Raw genomic sequence first — 20,998 nt, forward strand, 5'->3', positions numbered from 1 at the left:
TTTTATTTTAAATTGTGACAAAATATAGAGAACATAAAATTTACCATTTAACCATTTTTAAGTGTACAATTCAGTGGTATTAAATACATTCACATAGTTGTGCAATTATCACCACCACCCCTCCCCAGAACATTTTGCATCTTGTGAAACGGAGGCTCAGTGTCTAATAAACAATAACTCCCTTTGCCCCATCTCCCCAGTCCCTGGAAACCACCATTCTACTTTGTCTCTATGAATCTGAGTATTCTAGGTACTTCCTATGAGTGGGATCCTGTAGTGTTTGTCTTTCTTCTAATAGTGTTTTGATTACAACAGGGAAAGATTTTAGTGGGAACCAAGGATGGAGAAATCATTGAAGTTGGTGAAAAAAATGCTGCTTCCAACATCCTGATTGATGGACACATGGAAGGGGAGATCTGGGGCCTGGCCACACACCCCTCCAAGGACATCTTCATCTCTGCCAGTAACGACGGCACAGCCCGAATCTGGGACCTGGCTGACAAGGTCAGGGGCCGACGCTGCCCAGGCTTGGATGCCCCATGTGGGCCTCGGAGCAGTGACAGCCCTGGGCGAGGGGAGGTTCGGCCAGGGTCAGGCCAGAAGGGGGGATGGGGCTGGGCAGGAGATCGGCCACAGGGCAGCAATTAAGTTAGAGGGACTGATAATAAAAGAAGTCCTGTTCACACACACCCATTCTATATATATATCTCTTTAGCTGTGTATCCATCTATGAATAATTATAGTACAGGAATAATATAATTGAGAATGATTATTCTCTTGTCATGAAAGAACCCACAAAACTAAAGAGATAAATCATGTCTTCCCTGGATGGGAAGACTAAAAATGATTTAAAATGTCAAATGTTCCCAAATGGAACATTTCAATCAAAACCCCAACAAGGTTTCTCTTAGCATTTGGAAAAACAATTTAAAAATACAAAAAATTTCAAAAAAATAACTTGTCTGGAGTAAAAATGTCAAATAGGAAATCTGGGGGGGGGGGAAGATTAATGTTACCAAGTCTTAGCTGATAGTAAAACAAGTACTTAAGTTCTAATAATTAAAAGACTTGGTTTCATTACAAAATGGCTAGTAAATGTTTCAGTCATATTTTCAGTGTAAGGATCATAGAACAGACATGGAGAAGGCTAAGTGTGGTGGTTATACTCCTTAGTTCATAAGGATTATGTTTATTAACACCCACTACATACCCGGTGCTTCATATATGCTATCGTTAATGCTTACAACACCTTGCAAGACCGATACTAATATCGATTCTCTACACATGGCAAGACGGAGAAGTAACTTACCCAAACACACCCAGCTAGGGACAGAGCCAGGATCTGGGATCTGAACTAACACATGCTGAAGCTCAAACTCTTCCCCCGAGCAAGAGGTCAGCAAGCTGCAGCCCAAGGGTCAAGTCTGCCTGCTGCCCGTTTCTGCAAAGTAAGCCATGCTTTTTGTTTATGTTGGTGTCCATGGCTGCCTTTGTGCTTCACTGGCAGAGCTGACTGGTTGTGAGAGACCATATGGACTCCAAAGCCTAACAATATTTACTCCCAACCCATTCACAGAAAAAGTTCGCCAACCTCTGTCCTAACCCGTGTTGTCTCTCCAGCTGCTCAGTCAAAACATACTGTCCCCCTCAGCCACTCAGGGACACCTACTATTAGAAGCAAGCGGTTTGGAGCCTCCCTAGAGGCAGCCTGGCTGCTCTGGCCTGGGTGCAGGATTTCCCCTGGAGACCAGCTGAGGCGGCCAAGGGCTCAGGTGGTATTACTTTGTGTCAATGTAGAAGCTGCTAAACAAGGTGAACCTGGGCCACGCGGCCAGGTGTGCAGCCTACAGCCCTGACGGGGAGATGGTGGCCATTGGCATGAAGAATGGAGAGTTTGTCGTCTTGTTGGTGAACAGCCTGAAAGTTTGGGGGAAGAAACGAGACCGGAAATCTGCTATCCAAGATATCAGGTACACAGCAGGCAGTCTGGGCAGGGAGGAGAAAGGCGGGCATTCATTCTCCCTCCCATGATTCCCATTCCAGGAGGGTCATGGCTGGAATGAAGAGCTCACTTGTGAGAGGGTCCCTTTCAGTGAGCCAACTATGGAAGGAGACCCTCTCACACGTTAGTTCTCAGACATGTCTTTGCTAATTTCCATAAGAGTGTGGTAAAAACTTCTCATAAAAGGCCTTCTACAAAAGACTGCACACATCCATTTACTTACTTACGGGGGGTTTTGATCCAGAGAAGCTGTCGAATTCCATAGACTTTAGGAAAAGCTAACCACACGTGAATCATGACGTGTGATCTAATTGCCTTTGAGCTTGGGAGGCCTGTCCCAGAGCAGACCTCATGCCTGACCAGCCCTACGCAGCCCTCCTCACGGACTGTGCTCTTGGATTGCTTTTTCTAGAATCAGCCCAGACAGCAGATTCTTAGCTGTTGGTTCTTCTGGACACACAGTTGACTTCTATGACCTCACTCAGGGCACGAGTCTGAACCGCATCGGCTACTGCAAAGATATCCCAAGCTTTGTCATTCAGATGGATTTTTCTGCGGATGGCAAATACATCCAGGTATGCTTTGGCTTTCCTGATATCTGGGGTAACCGTTAATAATAGTATTACAAACAATGGCTTTTATGAAATCAGTGCTTACTCTGTGTCAGGAAATGTGTTCACTGGAACTGTTTAAGTACTGTTAGTTTCCCTCCTATTTTATAAATGAAGAAACAGAGGCTTAGAGAACTTAAGGAAGTTGAATAGAATTTAAAATAGTACTTATTCTTCAGTAGGGAAGCGGGAAACAAGCCCTTATCATCTTGAGCCTCCTCTCACCACCACCCCTTCAAGGCGTCCTAATTCCTAGTTCTCTGGGGCTGCACGGAAGCCTGTGTTGCTTCTTACACTTACTCATCTCAATTCCACATCCCATGGGCAGTGTGGTCCCTCCAACTCGGGACTCAGACTCCAGTCAGCCAGCCTGGAGTGAGAGCCCATCACTGGCCCCCGGGGAGGCTGACAAGCGGGGAGGGATCGTGAGGGCTCCCACTCTTGGCACTTAGAGCTGAAAATAGAACAGTGATTTCTCCAGCACTCTGAACAAATATTATGCATTTGTGAGCCAGCCTGGAGTCGGGTAGTCTTTGTGAAAGGAGAGAGGACGCTTCATTCATCAAGTGTGGACTGAGCCAGGCGCTACGCCAGGCTTTCGGGTGTATGAAATGGGCCTGGTCCCTGCTCTCCTGGAGCTTGCCTTGTCCTGGACAAGACGAGCATTAAACAAATCATCACAAAGTATACCTATAACTACAAATTGTGATTATGTGCCGAGAAGGAAAAGTACAGCGCCCTGCGGGAGCATTTAACAAGCACTGACGGTTGTTAAATAGATGCACTGACATCCTCTCCGTACGGTGCTGTTTAAGCTGAGGTCTGCAGGGTGTGTAGGAGTCAGCCACCCAAGGGGGGCGGGAACATGGTTCCAGGCCTTCTGCATGAAGGCCCTGATGTGGGAAAGATCTCGACTCATCCCTGTACAGCAGGGATATCTGGGGTGGCTGGTCTAGCACCCCAGGGAGGGAGGGGGCTGGCGATGGAGGCAGTGGCCGTTGGCTGGAAAATGATCAATTGCCTCTAGAAGTTTCCCAGAGAAGCCAGGATCAGGTCCTAATACTTCAGAAATCATCTCCGTCAGCTGCTGTCCATAAGAAGACTTGCCTCAGCTCTGTTGCAGAGGACCTTGGTTCTCTGAGAACAGGGGTTCCCAAACGTGAGCGCGCACCAGAATCACCTGGAGGCTTTGTGAAAGCCTGCTGGGCCCCGCCCTCAGATTGTCTGACTAGGTAGGTCTAGGGTGGGGTCCAAGAATGTGCATCTCTAATCAGTGTCCAGCCGAGGCTGACGCTGCCGCTCAAGAACCACACTTGGAGAAGCTGCCGTAGGACTTTGGAAAATAGCAAGAAAACGGAGGGAAAAATGCCCTGCTTATGTGAACTTTGCCGCGGGCTGACCACAGGCTTTGCAGCCTGGAGCTGAGCTTGGGTTTGGTGAAAAGTCCTGGGGATACAGAGGTTGGGAAGCAATACACCCAAAGGGGAGTCCTTTGGACGGGAAAGAAAGTTGATAGGCCTGGCTGCTTCCCACTTGCAGGTGTCAACAGGAGCCTACAAGCGCCAGGTGCATGAGGTCCCCCTGGGGAAGCAGGTCACCGAAGCCACGGTCATTGAGAAGATCACCTGGGCCTCCTGGACAAGGTGACTGGAGGAAAACTCTTCTGGAGGAAAAGGTCACAAGGGAGACTCTTGTCCCAGCCTCAGCCTCCAAGTTTGTGTGTGGCTGGGATCGGAAGCAGCTTAGAGACAGAGCTCTTTCCTTTGTGGGGTCAGGGCGGGAGGCCTCTTGCTCCCAGTCTGGGCCACTGGCTTTGGTCTGACCTGGGCTTTTGAAATGGAAAGTCCCTCTTTTTGTGTAATCTGTCCTACTCATCCCCAACCCCATCTAGCAAGTTCAGAGGGAAACCATCCCCCAGCTCTTGGCCAGACCCCCTGCGGTATAGTGAGGCCTCCTGCAATCCCTGGGAGGGAGAGGGAGGGCCGGCAGTGCCGGGTAGCAGGGTAAGCAGCAGGGCCCTGCCACGTCAAGGGAAAAGAGGCCACCAACCCGTGAGCTTGGAGAGCCCCGCACTTCTCCCAAGCTACATATACTCAGAAGCATCGTAGGGAAGAGGGAGAGAATCAAAGATGGAGGTAACTTTTCTTTTTAGGGTGAAAGGGACTGGGGCAGAAAGTAGGAGCTGGGGCAGGTATTCAGAGTGGGAGGGGACAGGTGCCGTCCTACCAGAGGAGCCGCGTGACCACGCTGAATTCCCCTCTCCTTCCTGGGAGAGGGTGCCTGACTGCACGAAGCCTTCCCACCCGTCTCACACCTCTTCCTATTGGAACAGCATTCTGGGAGATGAAGTCATTGGCATCTGGCCACGAAACGCAGACAAGGCTGATGTCAACTGCGCGTGTGTGACCCACGCTGGCCTGAACATTGTCACGGGAGACGACTTTGGGCTCGTGAAGCTTTTTGATTTCCCATGCACAGAGAAATTTGTGAGTTTTCCTTAGAGTAACTCCCTGCACTGCCTCCAGGCTGGCTGATATTCTGCAGTCGGCTGGAAATCGTGGCCACATCTACACGGCCATCTAGAATCTAGAACAAGAGAAATCTTGTCACAGCCCTGGGGAGACTTGGCAACACCTAACCTTTTCCTCTGCCTCAGGAGGGGAAGTCCTGGAAGCCAGGAGGATGGAGGGGGGACAGAGTGGCCACAAGTGGGGCAGGAATGAGGCAGGAAGCCAGCGAAGGGCTTGCTCACAGAGATGTTCAGACCCAACGGGCATCCCATGGGTGAAGGGAGGTCCTAGGAGGGGGGAACTGAGTCCTGGAAGTGGTCCATGGTGGCTGAAGGAACAGGGTCTCTTAATCACTTCCATTCACTTTTGCTCACAGGCCAAGCATAAGCGTTACTTCGGTCACTCGGCTCACGTGACAAACATCCGTTTCTCTCATGACGACAAGTATGTGGTCAGCACTGGAGGAGATGACTGCAGGTACCAGCCTGATTCTTCTAGCTCTGCCCCCAGGCCTAGCCTTCACCCCCTCCTGTCCCCACCTCAGGTGTCAGCTCCTCCCAGGGGCACGTGGAGGGGCTGAGGTGGGACAGTGAACCAGAGATCCAGTGATGACTTTCTAAGTAGAAGGGCTTTAGTCTCTGGTGACTCCCAACCCAATTCTTTTTTTTTTTTTTTTTTGCGGTACGCGGGCCTCTCACTGCTGTGGCCTCTCCTGTTGCGGAGCACAGGCTCCGGACGCGCAGGCTCAGCGGCCATGTCTCACGGGCCCAGTCGTTCCACGGCATGTGGGATCTTCCTGGACTGGGGCACGAACCCATGTCCCCTGCATCGGCAGGCGGACTCTCAACCACTGCGCCACCAGGGAAGCCCCCAACCCAATTCTTGATGGGACTCTGTCCCCACTAGAGCTGTCCTGGGATTGGTGAGAAGCCAACGGCATGCAACAGCTACTCTGAGCATTGCTGGCTGGAGGGGCAGGTGGTGAGAGGCCCAAGAAACTGATTCCAGTAGGAGCTGTTGGACAGCCCACGGTGTCCACTGCATATAATCAGGAGGTTAGAATGACCTTGATCCATAGGCCTTTTAACTCAGAACTTCCAATTCATCACCGGAGTTCTTAACGTGGATCATTAATCCACAACCGAGAGGTTTAAAAATAGTAATACTGAGCCTCAGTCACCCCGAGAAACGAGCAGGACATGTGTTACCCGTTTATACACATGAGATCAGGTAAGGGGTGAAGCCGTTAGGGCCAGTGCTATTTAGTAGCAGGAGAGCCTCAACCAGCTATGTGGATTCCTGAGCCAGGGCTGCTACTGACCTTAACCACTGCTCACTGTGAAACAGGCCCATTGTCCTGTGAGGCATGGCTGGTCTTCCAGTGCCTTTTGGAAGGACCCCTACCAGCCTGCTCCAGAGATGACATCAGCACTTCCAAGAAAGCAGCTTTCTCCTGTCCCTCCACAGAGGGCGTTTCTTATTTGGAGTGTGGAGCAACAGGATGAGGTCATTCAAAGTCACTTAGCTTCTCCACATCTAATGTAGTTGAAGGGCTTTATCGAAACGTGAATATTGGTTTCTGTTCAGCCCAGGCAGAACTCCTGGGGGGGGATCAAGAAGAAATGCATGCATTCCAGATTTATTTTTAGTGGTCTGAGGTTGTGGAAAAGGCACCTGAAGAGAATTTCAGCCCACTTCCTACCCAAAAGCACTGTGTAGAAAATGGCCCCAAAAGATGCTTTCTGATGGCCTGCCTGGGAGCACCCGTCTCCAGGCTGCTGTGCCAACCGCTGCTGGCACTTAGAGCCCTTGAGATAGTACTGACAGCAGCTCCCTGTGGGGCGCAAACACCCATTCAAAGCAGCATCCGCCAAACTGTGAACAGGCGAGCACCGGGAGACATAAGCGAATCCGTCCCCAGGAGATACGAGGGCACGCTTGATTACTAAAAAAGGCTTAGACGTCACCTTTCCAGTGCAGGGCCCCCTTGGCCTTTGCAGTCATGGGAGCCTACCACGATCCCTGGCCCTGTGCTGAGCACCAGGAAGTGCTCTCCTACTCGAGTGGAGCTGATAAAACCTTTTCAGTAGTAACAAGAGAGATAATGTGAAGTCAGGCTGCCAGAAGTCCTCCCGTTCAGAAGGGACAAGCAGGCTGCTGAAAGAGCCGAACGAAACAAAAAACAGTAGACCTTTTAAAAAAGCAACAGACCTTTAATTGGTGGCAAAATCCCTGGTTTGTTTTTTTGAAATTGAAATCAAAATGTTCACTACACCACCTGGGCTTGACTCCGGAGCACTTGGCAAAGTTGGTTTTTGTCACTTGACAAAAGCATGATGTCCAGCCCTGCAAAATGACTGTTTGGTCTGCCTTTTCAGTGTGTTCGTGTGGCGATGCCTGGAAGTGCCAGAGTCCTCTTACTTTATTGCTGCTGCTGCCGCCAGCCACCGCGGAGGCAGTGATGAGGTGCCTCCTGGCCGCCAGCTGCTGGGAAAGGCCTACGACACCGCAGGCCGTACAAGCTCCAAGTGCTAGTGAAGTGGTGTGACGGCGCCCATCGCCTGGAATCTCCAAAACCGTCAGGCCAAAAGGGAAGGTCAGTTCTAACACATTAAGACTGCTTGCCTCTGTTCCTGAGACCAAAAACTATACGTACTAACTACACTGACAAAGAAATCCTATCTGACAATGTAGCCCACTAACAAAATTTAAAGCCTCAGTTACCCTAACCAATATGTAGCTTTTGATTTGCATCAAAACTTTTACAAAAGATGTTTTGCTAGTATGTTTCTATATACTTTAAAAATGTTCATTTTTACAATTAAGGAAGTTGAACAGGACAGCTTAAGTTAGATTCACTGAACTAGAAATATCGATAGCCTCTGTTCTCCACATTTAGCTTTCAAAACCAAATGAGCCATGTATAAACAAGTTGAGACACTTAATTTTTTAACGTTTCATTTGCAGAGTTTTATATCCATTAAGTGCCTTTGAAAGCTTCCAGGTGTGTGGGCTGCTGTCTCCCCTCCCACAGATTGTCTCCTTTCTACATATGGTGCTAAAACGTCAAAACTGAGGAGGGCTACAGGACCCTCAGCAGACTCCTGCTCTGCCACCCAGGTCAGGTATTTAGGTCAAGGCTTCCTAAATGAAAGACATCAGTTACCTGCCTGGGAAACAGTGGCTATTTGAAGTTGAGCAGCAAAGAAACTTAAATTCAGGAGTCGGAGGGTGGGTGGGTAGAACCGGTTTTCATCATATTGAGTGCCAAACCCACAACATCCAAAACACTTCAAATAAAACAAACCTCTACTACAGAACAGAAGGGGAAAAAAAAAAAAAAGCTCAGGAAGGTGAGCTTATTTATCTCATTAAACCTAAATGGTGATAACTGAGGTGACCTGAGGCTGCGCTGGGTTTACCACTCCCAGCGTGGGGTGGGCTTGGCCCCAGTGATTTGTGTCACGTGAACTACATAGGTCAAGTCTGGATTTTTAAAAACTCTTTGACGAACAAATTCCTAAGCCCAAATAATATTTGACAACTCAAGATTATAAAACAAAATCATCTAGTTTAGAGTTCCTCAGAGTTGGCTGGATGATAGAATGTGACTTGGCCAGCAAGACCAGAAGGCATCCTAAACCACCTCCATCGTACTTGACACCTGGCCGAGCGCTGACAACGGCGAGGGCTGACGGCACGCTCAGGAAGGCAGGCTGGTGAGTGAGGGACTGGGACTCTGAGCACATGTACCGATTCGTCCTTCTAGTCAGTGAACTAAAAAATTCTGCATCTTGAGTCACTGGCTATTTGCAGTTGTCAGTTTACAGGAAAGGTGAAACGAAGCATTTTCAATTAAATAGATTAACATTTACCACAGAAGTGCTTCAGCATTCTAAATGGATTAGATCACTCATTAAGCTATTTTTATATGCCAATTTATTAATGCCTTACATTAATCCACTGATAGGTTGTTGGGCCCACAGTTAGAGTCCCTATGCAGCCCTAATTCTGTGTTCTGTAACCATGTGACTGGTGATGCTGAGTGATAACCACGTCTGCCTATATTGTACCACTGACCTTTCATACTGATCGGATCCTGCATTGAATAACCACGTGAAGAACAATAAATTGATCAGTGAGGATATGTTCACTATATTTAAAAAGCAATAGTGTCTGTGTGTCAAGAAAAGTTCTTAAATCTGATTTGTAAACATTTATATGGTATGATTTTACGTATGTTCATAAATCCTGCACTGTATTCTAGGTTAAAATATTGGTGCATGTATTTTCAATTATCAAAGTATAAAAATATTTAAAAAAACATTTTGGTATGTGTCAAATAAATTTGATTATATAAATTGTTCTTTAGGTTTTCAAAATAAATGTAGCTGTACTCTGAGCTTAAAATCTTTCTGAAAGTACAAGCCACCGCACACACGTGGAAGTGAAGTCTACCATTTTGATCTGCAGCACGTTCAGGAAACCAAAATACCAAACATATTTTAAGTCTATAAGCTTTATTGATACTTCGCTTTTACAGTTCACAATGCATTCCACAGATTTAGTTCAGTACAGCTTAAACCACAATTGTATAAATCGTCATTTTATAATTTCTTGCATAACAATGTTTGATATTTGCAAACAACACTTTTGGAAGCATTAGATTTCAGTCCAGGGTTTGTGACAAAATTAACTACAGTAAGACTGTGTGATGAAGTTTATGTTGAGGAGTTCTATTGGCATGGCATCGTTTCATGTTGAAAACAGATGGTAGTGCTCCTAGAAATATGTTCTTTTTCTAGCTTATGTGCTTTGGAACTACACACATGAAACCAACGACTGAAATATCAAGCACTGTGGGGCAGCTGGAAAGGTAGAAGGGCTAAGCTTTGTGAAACACTATATATAGATAGATATATAATCTATATTTACTTATATTGGCAATTAATATAACAGTAAAATTCACAATACACCTAGAACATACCAGCGAGGCGAACCTTTTCACTCCTGCTTTGGTGGTATGATCTCGTCTAAACATTTCATTTCAGCAAATCTGCATCAATCTACACAGACCATACACAGTGCACAAACTGTGAAAAGGGTTATTTTTTCAGCTCCACTTTCTCTGCAATTCCCCAAATACAGCAAGACTACCTGCAACAAAGTATAATAATATACAGCTTCCTCAGATCTTTTATATTCACCAGTGCCTCATACAGGAAAAACAAATATGATTACTGTTTAAATCCATACATAGCAGCTTACAACACTTAAGATGATGAACACAGGGCAGTCAAGACAGGTCATTTTTCCTCAGATACTGTGTTGCTAAAATAAAGATCTGTGAAACTGCACTGCAATGTCAAGGCTTCATTCTTCCCTGACCCTCCCCCCGCCCCATGGAATCAAATGAATATCCCCTTTAAACTCCTACTGTTAATTATTTCAGGTTTTTTCATTCCACTTTGCGCTTCAATCCAGGGATTTTTGCTTGGATTCTACAAATGAAAAGGAGGGGGAAAAGGTTAGTGTAAATATTTTGGAATTTTAATATTTTATTTTCTGCTTCTTAACTAATTAATTCAAGAATTACTTGTACATTGCTCAGCTTATACAAGAAATAAAATCCTAAGGCTGTCAAACTATGAGCTATAATTTTGCCACCCTGGCCTTACAAATTAGACTTAAATAAAGCCTTAAATACATATAAGTATTATATGTATGTGTATATATATATATATATATATATGTAATAAGAAATTAATGATCCAAATATTAGAAAAAAAATCTTTTGGCAACTCTGTCACACTTTAGGTCTGATTGAAATTGACTACTCATTATGTCTTAAATATGAGAATACTGCGCTGTTGTCAAAGTCAGTACACCTATCCTTAGTGTTAAGAAAAGATTTTAAATACTTACTTAGCCATAGCATCTTTAACATTCTTATTTGCAAGTCCTAGATAATGATCTATTTGCGCCTGAAAGAGAGGTAGAAAGAAGTTACTAGAAAATTACCATTGCTAAAAAATCTTATTAAACATATTAAAGGCTTAAGAAACCACATTTCTCATTTTTATAAGACTTTGGAAACTGGCACTGATCCATTTCTAAGTTCCATATAAGAGAGTGTGCTCTGTATTCTGAAATCTGCAGTTAAATTACCTGATGCCGTTCATAAATAACAGGAACACTGAAGAGTGAAATCAGAGCTGAAAAAGGAAATACACAACCTTTAAAACAGACTGGTATGATTTAGGGAACAAACACTACAAAGCCATCAAACGGGCAGCACTCTTAAGGTAGTCAGAAGTGTTCCTAATGAGGAAGACACAAGGATCTCCTGGATGCACCTGCTGGTGGGGAGCCACCACAGGGCAATGAAGTAACCAAGGGAGGCTGCAGGAACCATTCCTGGCTTCAAATCACATCACGCAGACTTTATAAAATACAGGCATCCCTGGTCTTGCTTAGTTAGATCTATGACTGCACCATCAAATAAGGCCACCCTTGATCTGGTTTATCACTGTTAGTTGGAGTAGTCTTCAGGAAGTAAAGTGGCTTTTCCATAAACAGTATCAGTATTAGCAATTTATTTAAAGTGATCACAATCTCTAACCTATATCCTCTATTTTTCCTATAATATAAGGATATTCTCCACTAAAATGTCTTTAAGCTCCTTGCACACCATGTGTTTTTTTTTTTTTTTTTTGGCTGTGCTGTGTGGCATGTGAGATCTTAGCTCCCTGACCAGGGATCGAACCCGCACCCCCTGCAATGGAAGCACAGTCTTAACCACTGGACCGCCAGGGATAGTCCCCATCTTTTTTGTAATTTCTCATTCCAATGGTTTTGTAGACTTACCCAAGATCAGTAGCGTGAGACCATTGAACAAGGCACCAACATAGGTAAATACCCACATCAACACTGCAAACTATAAGAAAATAACATTAGCCACTTAAAAACAAAATTCAAGTAAAGTTTTTTTTTAATGATTTTTTTTTGATGTGGACCATCTTTAAAGTCTTTATTGAATTTGTTACAATATTGCTTCTGTTTTATATTTTTTTTTTGGCCAGGAGGCATGTGGGATCTTAGCTCCACCGCCCAGGTATTGAACCACCTGCACCCCTTGCATTGGTAGGCAAAGTCTTAACCACTGGACTGCCGGGGAAGTCCCCAAATAAAGTTTCTTAATTAAGCCTTCAAATAAAAGCAACCCATCTAAATGCCAAACTAATAGAGGCATACTCCTTGGAGACTCAGTAAAATAATATGGGTATTTCACTTCTAAGTTGCCAGTCTCCATTCAGGAATTTCTGAATCTAATTAAAACAATTAATAGACTCAATTCATTTTTCTCTGGACTACACTACCAAATAGTTGATTCTGTTTTCTCTGAGATCAGAAAACATACCAAAGGTACACCACCTATAGCACTTAGCTTCTAAATGGGAAGACTGGAAAGCTATCATGAGAATTAGCTATTAAAACTGATTTTAAAGTACTAACAAGTTAAGTGATTCAAGATCTGTATGAGCTGAATAATTCAGACATTATGAGGACCCCTTGGAATGAGGACTCCTCTAACTTTTATACCTATTAATAAAATTGACCGTTATTATTCTTTTAGCCACTGCCTTCTTTATTTATTTAGCAAACACTAATCCAGTTCTTACCATATTAGTGCCAGGCACTGTTTTAAATGCTTTACAAACTCATTTATTCCTCCTAATAACTTTATAAGGTAGGCACTGCTATCATTACCACAGGAGATGCAGACACTAAAAAAATAGAGTGTAGTAACTTGCCCAAGTTGAGGTAATACTTCACTCATATATCATATTTCACTGTCTCCTCCAGGGGACTGGGGACTGCAGTGAACTGACTAAACTCTCCTATTTTAGTAATCTGGTCTCAAAATCTGGGATTTTTTTTTTTAAATCATTAAATACAGCAGTTTGGGAAAGGCCTTGTTTCCAAAAAGTGATTTCATTTTGAGAAGTCCTTTATTTCCTCTACATACTTTAGTTTACTCATGAATGGTTGAAAAAGAGGATTTCAAAGTTTTCTTCCAGTTCTTGGCGACATCATATAGTAAAAACTCAATGCCATGTTCAGAGAAGTTCTTGAAGACTTATAAACACAAAGTCAATCCAGATTTTATTAAACATTCAGCAGGAGCAGTTCCTTTGCTTCCTATTAAGAGCCTTCATGTGTCTGGCAATCTCTCTGCCATATTTAATTTAGTAGGTCACACACACCACCACGATGCCACCATGTACAACTATTTAGGTACCAATAACAAAGTATATATGAAAAGAAGGAGAGGAGAGAGGAGTTAGCACACGTCCATCATCTAAAGCAGGGATCAGCAAACTTTTTCTGTAAAGAAAGACAGTAAGATAATAAACATTTTCGGTTTTGTGGGCCACAAGGGATCTCTGTCACATATTCTTTAAATATTATCCTTTAAAAACATAAAAACTATTCCTAGCTCCCAGGCTGTACAAAAACAGGCCATGGGCCGGTCAGACAGTAGTTTGCTAACCCTTATCTAAAGCATATCTTTGTCCATGTGTTCATTCACTCAACAAAATCTGATTGAATGCCTACTATGAGCTGGGTACTGAGCGGTAATTAAAGTATTCAGACTCTAGTAATTATATTTACTGCAGGTTAGGAAGACACTTTGGATTCCTGCAGCAACTGTCAGTTCTACAAAGAGCAACACTCTGTTTACCCCTACAACTGAATTTAATGTTCAAGTGAGCAAATATCAAGCCTTCTCAACACTCATCAATTGAATATCGAAAATTAAATGCTGCCCTGGGTCTTTGCAACCACTATGAAACCACTGATAGAACGGTTTGAAGCATGACTCCAGTTAGCAAGCCTTTTCCCTCTCACATAGTTTTAGACTCCTATTGCAAAAGCTAAATATAACTGCTGCACTTGAGCAAGTTTACCATAGAGCAACAGAGCTATTTTCATCCATCACCATCCACAAGTCGACACGGAAGAGTCGACCTTCTACATTTTAGAAGAAATTGCTTTAGCAATAAAGACACCCTTACCATAACAAAATTCAGAAACTAACACACAAGCTAGAAATAAGTCCTAATTTGGTCATTAAGTCACCGACAAGGCTGCACTCCAAAGCCACAAAGAAACCCAAGACCTCACACCTAGGTGATCTAAGGGGCTCAAATATCACTAGACTTGCCTCTTGGAGGACACTCTTTCTAAAAGCCAGACTATCCAGACACAAAGAGAGGAACAGAGGGAGGCTTCAAAGGTCTATGGGGCCAGGCAGGTGACATAAACACATGAGGGAGCCTTGGTACGGACTGAGGCAGATATGTGCATCCTCCCTCTCAAGGAGCACACACAAAATCCAGCTCCACAGACTGTTGCCGAGCAAGTATTCCAGGCTAATGTTGCCAAATTTTCCCATTTAAAGAGAGAGACCAGAAATTCACATTTTTATGTGCTATCACAGAATTTTTAAATGTTGCAGCTAAGTTTGGAGAAAATTTAACACTTCAGGGGCCCAAAACGAAAATATTGGGTAAGGGTTTCCAGAGAACACACCATCAGAAAAGAAAGGCGTTAAGAACCAGCATCTAGCAATCGCACAATTACTAAAACTGTCAATAACAACAGCAGCTAACAAATTTTTGAACATACATTAGGTCAGTTAATCTCATCATAACCCCAAAAGTTAAATACTGTTATTATCCCCATAGAAGAGAAAACCAAGACACAGAAAGATTAAGCAAGTTGCCAGACTAGAGGTGAGTGATCTCAGGTTTATCTGACTCCAGAATCTCTGCTCTGCTATATAGTAAAACCATTTAGAGTAATCATTTATTAATGGTCATGAATGTACATGCTATTACAAAGAGGCAGGGAAAAGGTCAATAAACACTTTAAACCTACAAATTCTGTGCTCTTCTATGGCAAATTCTTGGCAACACTGCAGCCAATGCATATTAATTGAGGAAGTCAAAGGCTCATCTCTCTTTAGGCACTAATGAGACTGGAGGAAAGAGGGGCAAAGTACAATGGAGGTCTATCTAGTAGGTACTTAGCGGAAGAGGGCAAGGGCCATGTCTTGTTTGTCTTTTGTCCAGGGGAAAAGGGAATTCAATTTACGTGCATATCACATACATATCTCATTGAAAAGCTCTGCAGATATTTTTATTAGATGATGTCTCCGTGGGGTGGGGAGGCATTTTTAAGGAAAATGGGAGGAGGGCGTTTAACAGAATTTCAGAAATTACTTTAGCAATTCTGACATTTTCAAACTTTTTCTGAAGTTTTAAACACTGAAAATCATTTGACTTTTGACATCTTCAGCCTCATTCATTAGTATCACATTTTCCCCAGCCCATTTCCTGTCTAATTTTTCTGTGGGCCAAAGAAACCAGAAAGGAAACTGTCAAAATGTGTATGTTGATTAATGCCTAGGAGCCCGAGGGCTAGATTTTAATGTTCTTTTGGGTCAGCTATTTCTGGAATTCAGGCCTTTTTTGCTCACTTTCAGATTTCAGACTCAATTCTGGAACATTATGGTTACCGGATGATCAGACAACCATAGCTAAAAATTTTCTTATAATTTTAACATATATTTTCACTGCTAGTCACAGAACTACTGTCATAAAGAATCCAGTCTTTATCACCCAAAGCCATATGACGGAAAAATAAGAACCTCTGCCGAAAACACCTAGTCTTAGTATCTAGTACATAAAAGTATTAGACTTTTTCTTGGGATTTGAGGTTTCAAAAGGCAGAACCCCCTAATAAAGCTGAGCCTTACTCAAGAAGTCCCAAAGCTGAGCCCAGTGGAGACTGTCACATGCTTTTCTTTTATAATAAAAGGGATGCAGAAGTAAGCGTAGGGGGAAAACTATAGCCTAGGGTTTACAGCTTAAAGACATAACTTTTAAAAACAGTGTTCTCCAACCAGTGTCCTTAGAAAAATTAAATCACAATTTCAGGGGATGGGACCCCCAGCCCTTCCCCTTCCCAAGTATTATCTTATAGCTCCCCAGTGGTTCCAGTGCGCAGCCAAGGCTGAGAACCATTGTTTTAAAACAAGAGCCCCTTTCAAAGACAGCTTAACAGAAGGTCAATCACAGAAATGGAATTAAACCTTAACTAGGTGGTTTAAATTTGTTCAACTATCTTATACTAGTTTTCTGGTGGTAATGGGTTATTTAAACACAGTTGACGAGTATCACTAGGTTAAAGAAAGTTATCCGGGCTCTTCTGGACTTCTCAGAGAATAATAAAGTGATATACACTAGGCTTGTCAAGAAAAGGACACATATACAGTTTTCACAGCTTAATTTTCCTAGAGAGCACTCCTCCTTTACTTCCCTTTCCATTCATTCTCCTCCCCTTAGCTTATGTCTGGCATGCAACATAACAAACCCACTTTAAAACAAATCCTGAGGATTGATCAAAACATTTGCCTGTGGTAAAATTTTACACTAATGTTTGAAATAAATGCTACTGAATGGAATTAGAAATATTTTTTCAGTGATTTTGCCCATAATATTTGACTAGAATTAATCTTTTGGGAAATGGATTGTTGCTCAATCTATAGACAGTTGAAATCTTTTCTAGGATTTAGAAGCTTGCAGGTAACTGCAAAGAAGCAAAACAAATGGAACAATTACAGTTGACCTTTGAACACAAGAGTCTGAACTACACAGGTCCACTTGTCAGCATATTTTTTTCAACAGTAAATACTGCAGTACTACACAATCCACAGTTGGCTGGATCCATGAATATGGAACCAGGGATACCAGAGGAACCGCAGATTCAGAGGAGCCTTGGATGAGGAGGAACCGGGGATATGGAGAGCCAACTATAAACTGTACATGGATTTTCACCTGTGAGGAGGGTCAGTGTTCCTAATCCCCAAATTGTTTAAGGGTCAACTGTACACAAGAATTTAAAAGGAGAAATCTGCAGAACATGTCTCATTTTTATTTGTCCAAGTCAACCACCAAAAAGAGATCTAGACCAGGCACAAATGATGAACCACCACCTCACATCAAATCTTTTCCAACAGGCCTGATGAACCTTGGGGTTTGGTTATTTCTTTAGAATAACGTATAGAATAGCCTCTCTCTCACAGCACCAAAAAAATGATAATAAGCAAAGAGAAGAAAAATTTCACATGGTAAGAATAGTGGCTCTATATTTTTTAACTTCTGAGGAAGAAGGTTTCAAATAGAAGTAGCAGTGATTATGACCCAGCATCTCACAATGTAGATTATATAAATTTGAGGGCATGAAATACTTATAAAGACAGTGAGTTATAGAGAAACCTCTTTCAAATTTTAAAAAGCTATTATTTTTAAAAAGCCACAGAGCTTGATACAATGTCAATTTTCTAAATGAAAAAAGATTTATAAATGAGACTAATTCCCACTGCATTTTCTTGAAATCAGGGTGGTTTCCATTTTCCTAGCTATGAACCATATGATAAAAGTAATCCCAATCAAAAGCTGGATCCTATAAATTTTTTTAAAACTCTGTTATTTAACAAGATCACAAATTTACCTGGAAACTGGAGAGCCTGGGGCTATGTATTAGCAAACTTTCCAAATTTAAAATCTGAATATAAGGAAATAAAATCAGTTTAACAGAGCAAATTGGTTTTTCCTTTACATTGAAAAAGTGAAAGAAAAAAAAAACTGCAAAAACCATTTTTGCTTGCTTTAGGGAGGAAGAATATGATTCTCCTGCCAACTGCTGTAGCCAAAAGGCAAAAAGTAGCAGAGTTAGAGGGAAAATAATTTTCTTTTTAAAAATGCTCTCTATACAAACAAAAACTATGGGGGATAAGAGCGGCAAATGCTCAAGGAACTCTCTCTAGAAAAAGAATACTATTAAGTCATTTTGAAAAGAGACAAGTGTTGTTTTTTTCCTCAGCTTTTTCCAATTAAGACATATTAAGCAAGTATCCTATGTTTCTATAGTACCCTTAATTCAGTGAAAAGAAACAAATGAAATCTATAATACTCACACACACAATGACATAGGGTTTAAAAGTCCCCCCATGAAGAATCAAAAAGAACCACAAAGTTTATCTAGGAAGACCCTTCGTGTATATTATGAGGGTTTTGCATTGGGAGAGTAAGACTAACATCCTACCTTATTCTTTGCCTCAACAGATCTTGAGACCTAAATGCAAAGTTCATTCTAAGTGTTAATATGTTGAAACAACTGTTATTTATTTGGAGCCCTGAATGAACTGCCATCTGGAGAAGTCACCAAGCAGCTTTCCTTGAGCTCTGGGCTTGCCAAAAACACTACTCGGGAAAACCATTCAAAAAAACTTAATAGGGCTTCCCTGGTGGCACAGTGGTTGAGAGTCCGCCTGCCGATGCAGGGGATACGGGTTCGTGCCCCGGTCCGGGAAGATCCCACATGCCGCAGAGCAGCTAGGCCCGTGAGCCATGGCCGCTGAGCCTGCGTTCCGCAACGGGAGAGGCCACAACAGTGAGAGGCCCGCGTACCACCAAAAAAAAAAAAAAAAAAAAAAAAACTTATTAAAAAAATAAGTTTTAAACTTAATAAAAAACTAAGTTTTTTAAAACTCAGTTTAAACTTAATAAACTTAATAAAAAAATAAGTTTTATTTTTCTCTTTTCTAATCCTTAAGGAGAAAAAGTAGTAAACTACACTTCTAATGCAACTCTTTTTTACCCAATATTAAGAAACAAAGAATGTTTTAAAAATATAAGAAAAACTCATAAAAATAAAGCATTCCAGAAAGTAACCTATCTCGTTATGTGCCATTTCCCGTTACTTTCAAATTAGCAAAATCACTCAAGGCAAGAATTTACCAAGTTGTTTCTCTCACTTATGCTAGCTTCCTCATAATAACACAATTGTTTAAAAAAAACACATAAAAACCCAAGGTAATTTTCAAAAGAAATTTTTTTTTTTTTTTTTTTTTTTTTTTTTTTTTTTGCGGTACGCGGGCCTCTCACTGCTATGGCATCTCCCGTTGCGGAGCACAGGCTCCGGACGCGCAGGCTCAGCGGCCATGGCTCACGGGCCCAGCCGCTCCGCGGCATGTGGGATCCTCCCGGACCGGGGCACGAACCCGCGTCCCCTGCATCGGCAGGCAGACTCTCAACCACTGCGCCACCAGGGAAGCCCCCAAAAGAAATTTTTAAAATGAGATTTAACAGCAAAAAGAAATTATCTCATAAATGTAATTTATTAATAAAATTTCCTCATATTCTATTTTCAAATACCTGTGCAAATCAGATTTTAAAGGCTTTCTAAAGTATTTAATCAGTCCTCCTCTAACATTTTCTCACTTCCTTAGCCTTTGCAAATATTTCCACACCTACATAACTGTCTACACAGAGGACTGTGTATAGATGACAATAAATTCTGAAAGAACAAATAAGTTTTCAACTGATTAAAGACAAGGGGAAACTTTAAATTGTAATTTGTAAAAACTGGAATACAATGAATGAATCCTTCCCAGATCAATTTGTTTTATTTTTAAACAGGTACCTTCAAGAATGCCTCTTCTCTCAAGAAAAATGTTAAATTAGACATACATAGCTACCTTCACTGCTATACGCTGCAAACATGATGACTTTTCGTTTATTTTTGTTGCAGTTTTTATTAAGTCTATAAAAACAGTGACTCCTCAATCAAGTTTCATGATGCCTTTGTTTGAAGTCTGCCCCCCCCCAACAATTTTTGACTGCCAAATTCAGAGATGGCCCTTTGCTGTTTGAAGCTCTGTTATCACTATTTACAGTGTTTCTTCTCAATCAACTCCTACCCACACAACCCTTCATCTTAAACTGCACTAGTACCTTCCCCTCAATAATTTTTCAAACATGTTCTACCCGAGCACTCAAGCTATATATTGTGAATACCACTTCAATAAATAGGAGCTGGTTTCTTCTAGGACCCATGTGTACAAGGTTCTATTTGATTTACTCCCAAATATTATTTGTTCCCTTTTGAAACTAATCAAACATCCCAAATGACATAACTATGATCTTTTTATTTACAGACTGACATCAGATTATTTCAAAGCACTACTACAGAATGAGTCACTAAATGCAAGCAATCTACACAAGAGATAATAATAAAAGTTAACTAAATTATTTACCATTATTAGTAACGGACGTTCCAAGCCTTAATAAACTGAGAGAAGCACACAGCTGAAAATAATGTCCATTTACTGGCCTATTAAGGCTAAGATATTTGTCAAAAGCATTTTGAGCATTTAAACCTATTCTGACCAGTTCAAAAATTGTTTCACCGAATCTAAAGACCCAATCATCCAATTGCTATGACATCCTTGGTTTGCACAGTAAATTGCAAACTTGTACATATCTATTGGGAAAGAGAAATTATGGTAATTACTACCACAGTACATTTCTACCCAGGCTTAGATTGGAAACAAGTCCGTCTTAAGTCACAGGCAATAATACACACAACAGAAACGGCAGGTTCCACATAAAGGAAAAGCACTAAAGTCCCAGTGCTTGGGGTTCACATTATGTGACGAGTTTAGTGCTCGCTTTAAATCAGTCTGAACTTTGGGGAGCTTACTTGCAAGGTGAGACTCTAACAGCTGCTATGTAGCAAGATCCAAAAACTAAAGAAAATTCCAAAGTTTACCAACTGGTGATTAGTCGAAGTGTTCAGAATATTAAAGTTTTTCCAGAATAAAGATCCCAAGAAAGTATACAGAATATGAAATAGCTTATATGTATGAATGAATCACACACAAGCTAAGAAATTAAGTGCTAGACTCTAAAACAAAGTCAAGCAGATGAAATCATATCTGGTAATAACTCTATTAGATAATC

At 42.1% G+C, this 20,998-nt stretch overlaps 2 protein-coding genes across 3 annotated transcripts in view; one reads left to right on the plus strand and one right to left on the minus strand.

The window, feature by feature from the left end:
- Window positions 1–7,658, plus strand: part of EML6 (EMAP like 6) — a gene marked incomplete at both ends in the record, with an annotated part of 303,253 nt that extends 295,595 nt beyond the window's left edge. Inside the window, 7 exons of the mRNA XM_082851443.1 lie at window positions 316–504; window positions 1,798–1,970; window positions 2,415–2,577; window positions 4,153–4,256; window positions 4,946–5,099; window positions 5,500–5,600; window positions 7,502–7,658. Of these exons, the coding sequence (XP_082707569.1) occupies window positions 316–504; window positions 1,798–1,970; window positions 2,415–2,577; window positions 4,153–4,256; window positions 4,946–5,099; window positions 5,500–5,600; window positions 7,502–7,658 (1,041 nt within the window). The remainder of the gene's footprint in view (window positions 1–315; window positions 505–1,797; window positions 1,971–2,414; window positions 2,578–4,152; window positions 4,257–4,945; window positions 5,100–5,499; window positions 5,601–7,501) is intronic.
- A 1,980-nt stretch (window positions 7,659–9,638) lies between these two features.
- The window catches only part of RTN4 (reticulon 4), a 66,654-nt gene continuing 55,294 nt past the window's right edge, over window positions 9,639–20,998 (minus strand). For both annotated transcript variants that reach the window (XM_082852364.1, XM_082852365.1), the window contains 4 exons: window positions 11,991–12,060; window positions 11,292–11,338; window positions 11,049–11,107; window positions 9,639–10,624 (listed from right to left, as the gene is read on the minus strand). In XM_082852364.1, the coding sequence (XP_082708490.1) occupies window positions 10,582–10,624; window positions 11,049–11,107; window positions 11,292–11,338; window positions 11,991–12,060 (219 nt within the window). In that variant the 3' untranslated portion in view covers window positions 9,639–10,581. The remainder of the gene's footprint in view (window positions 10,625–11,048; window positions 11,108–11,291; window positions 11,339–11,990; window positions 12,061–20,998) is intronic.

This window comes from Leucopleurus acutus, assembly GCF_964270905.1.
Source record: "Leucopleurus acutus genome assembly, chromosome: 12".
Classification (NCBI taxonomy): Eukaryota; Metazoa; Chordata; class Mammalia; order Artiodactyla; family Delphinidae; genus Leucopleurus; species Leucopleurus acutus.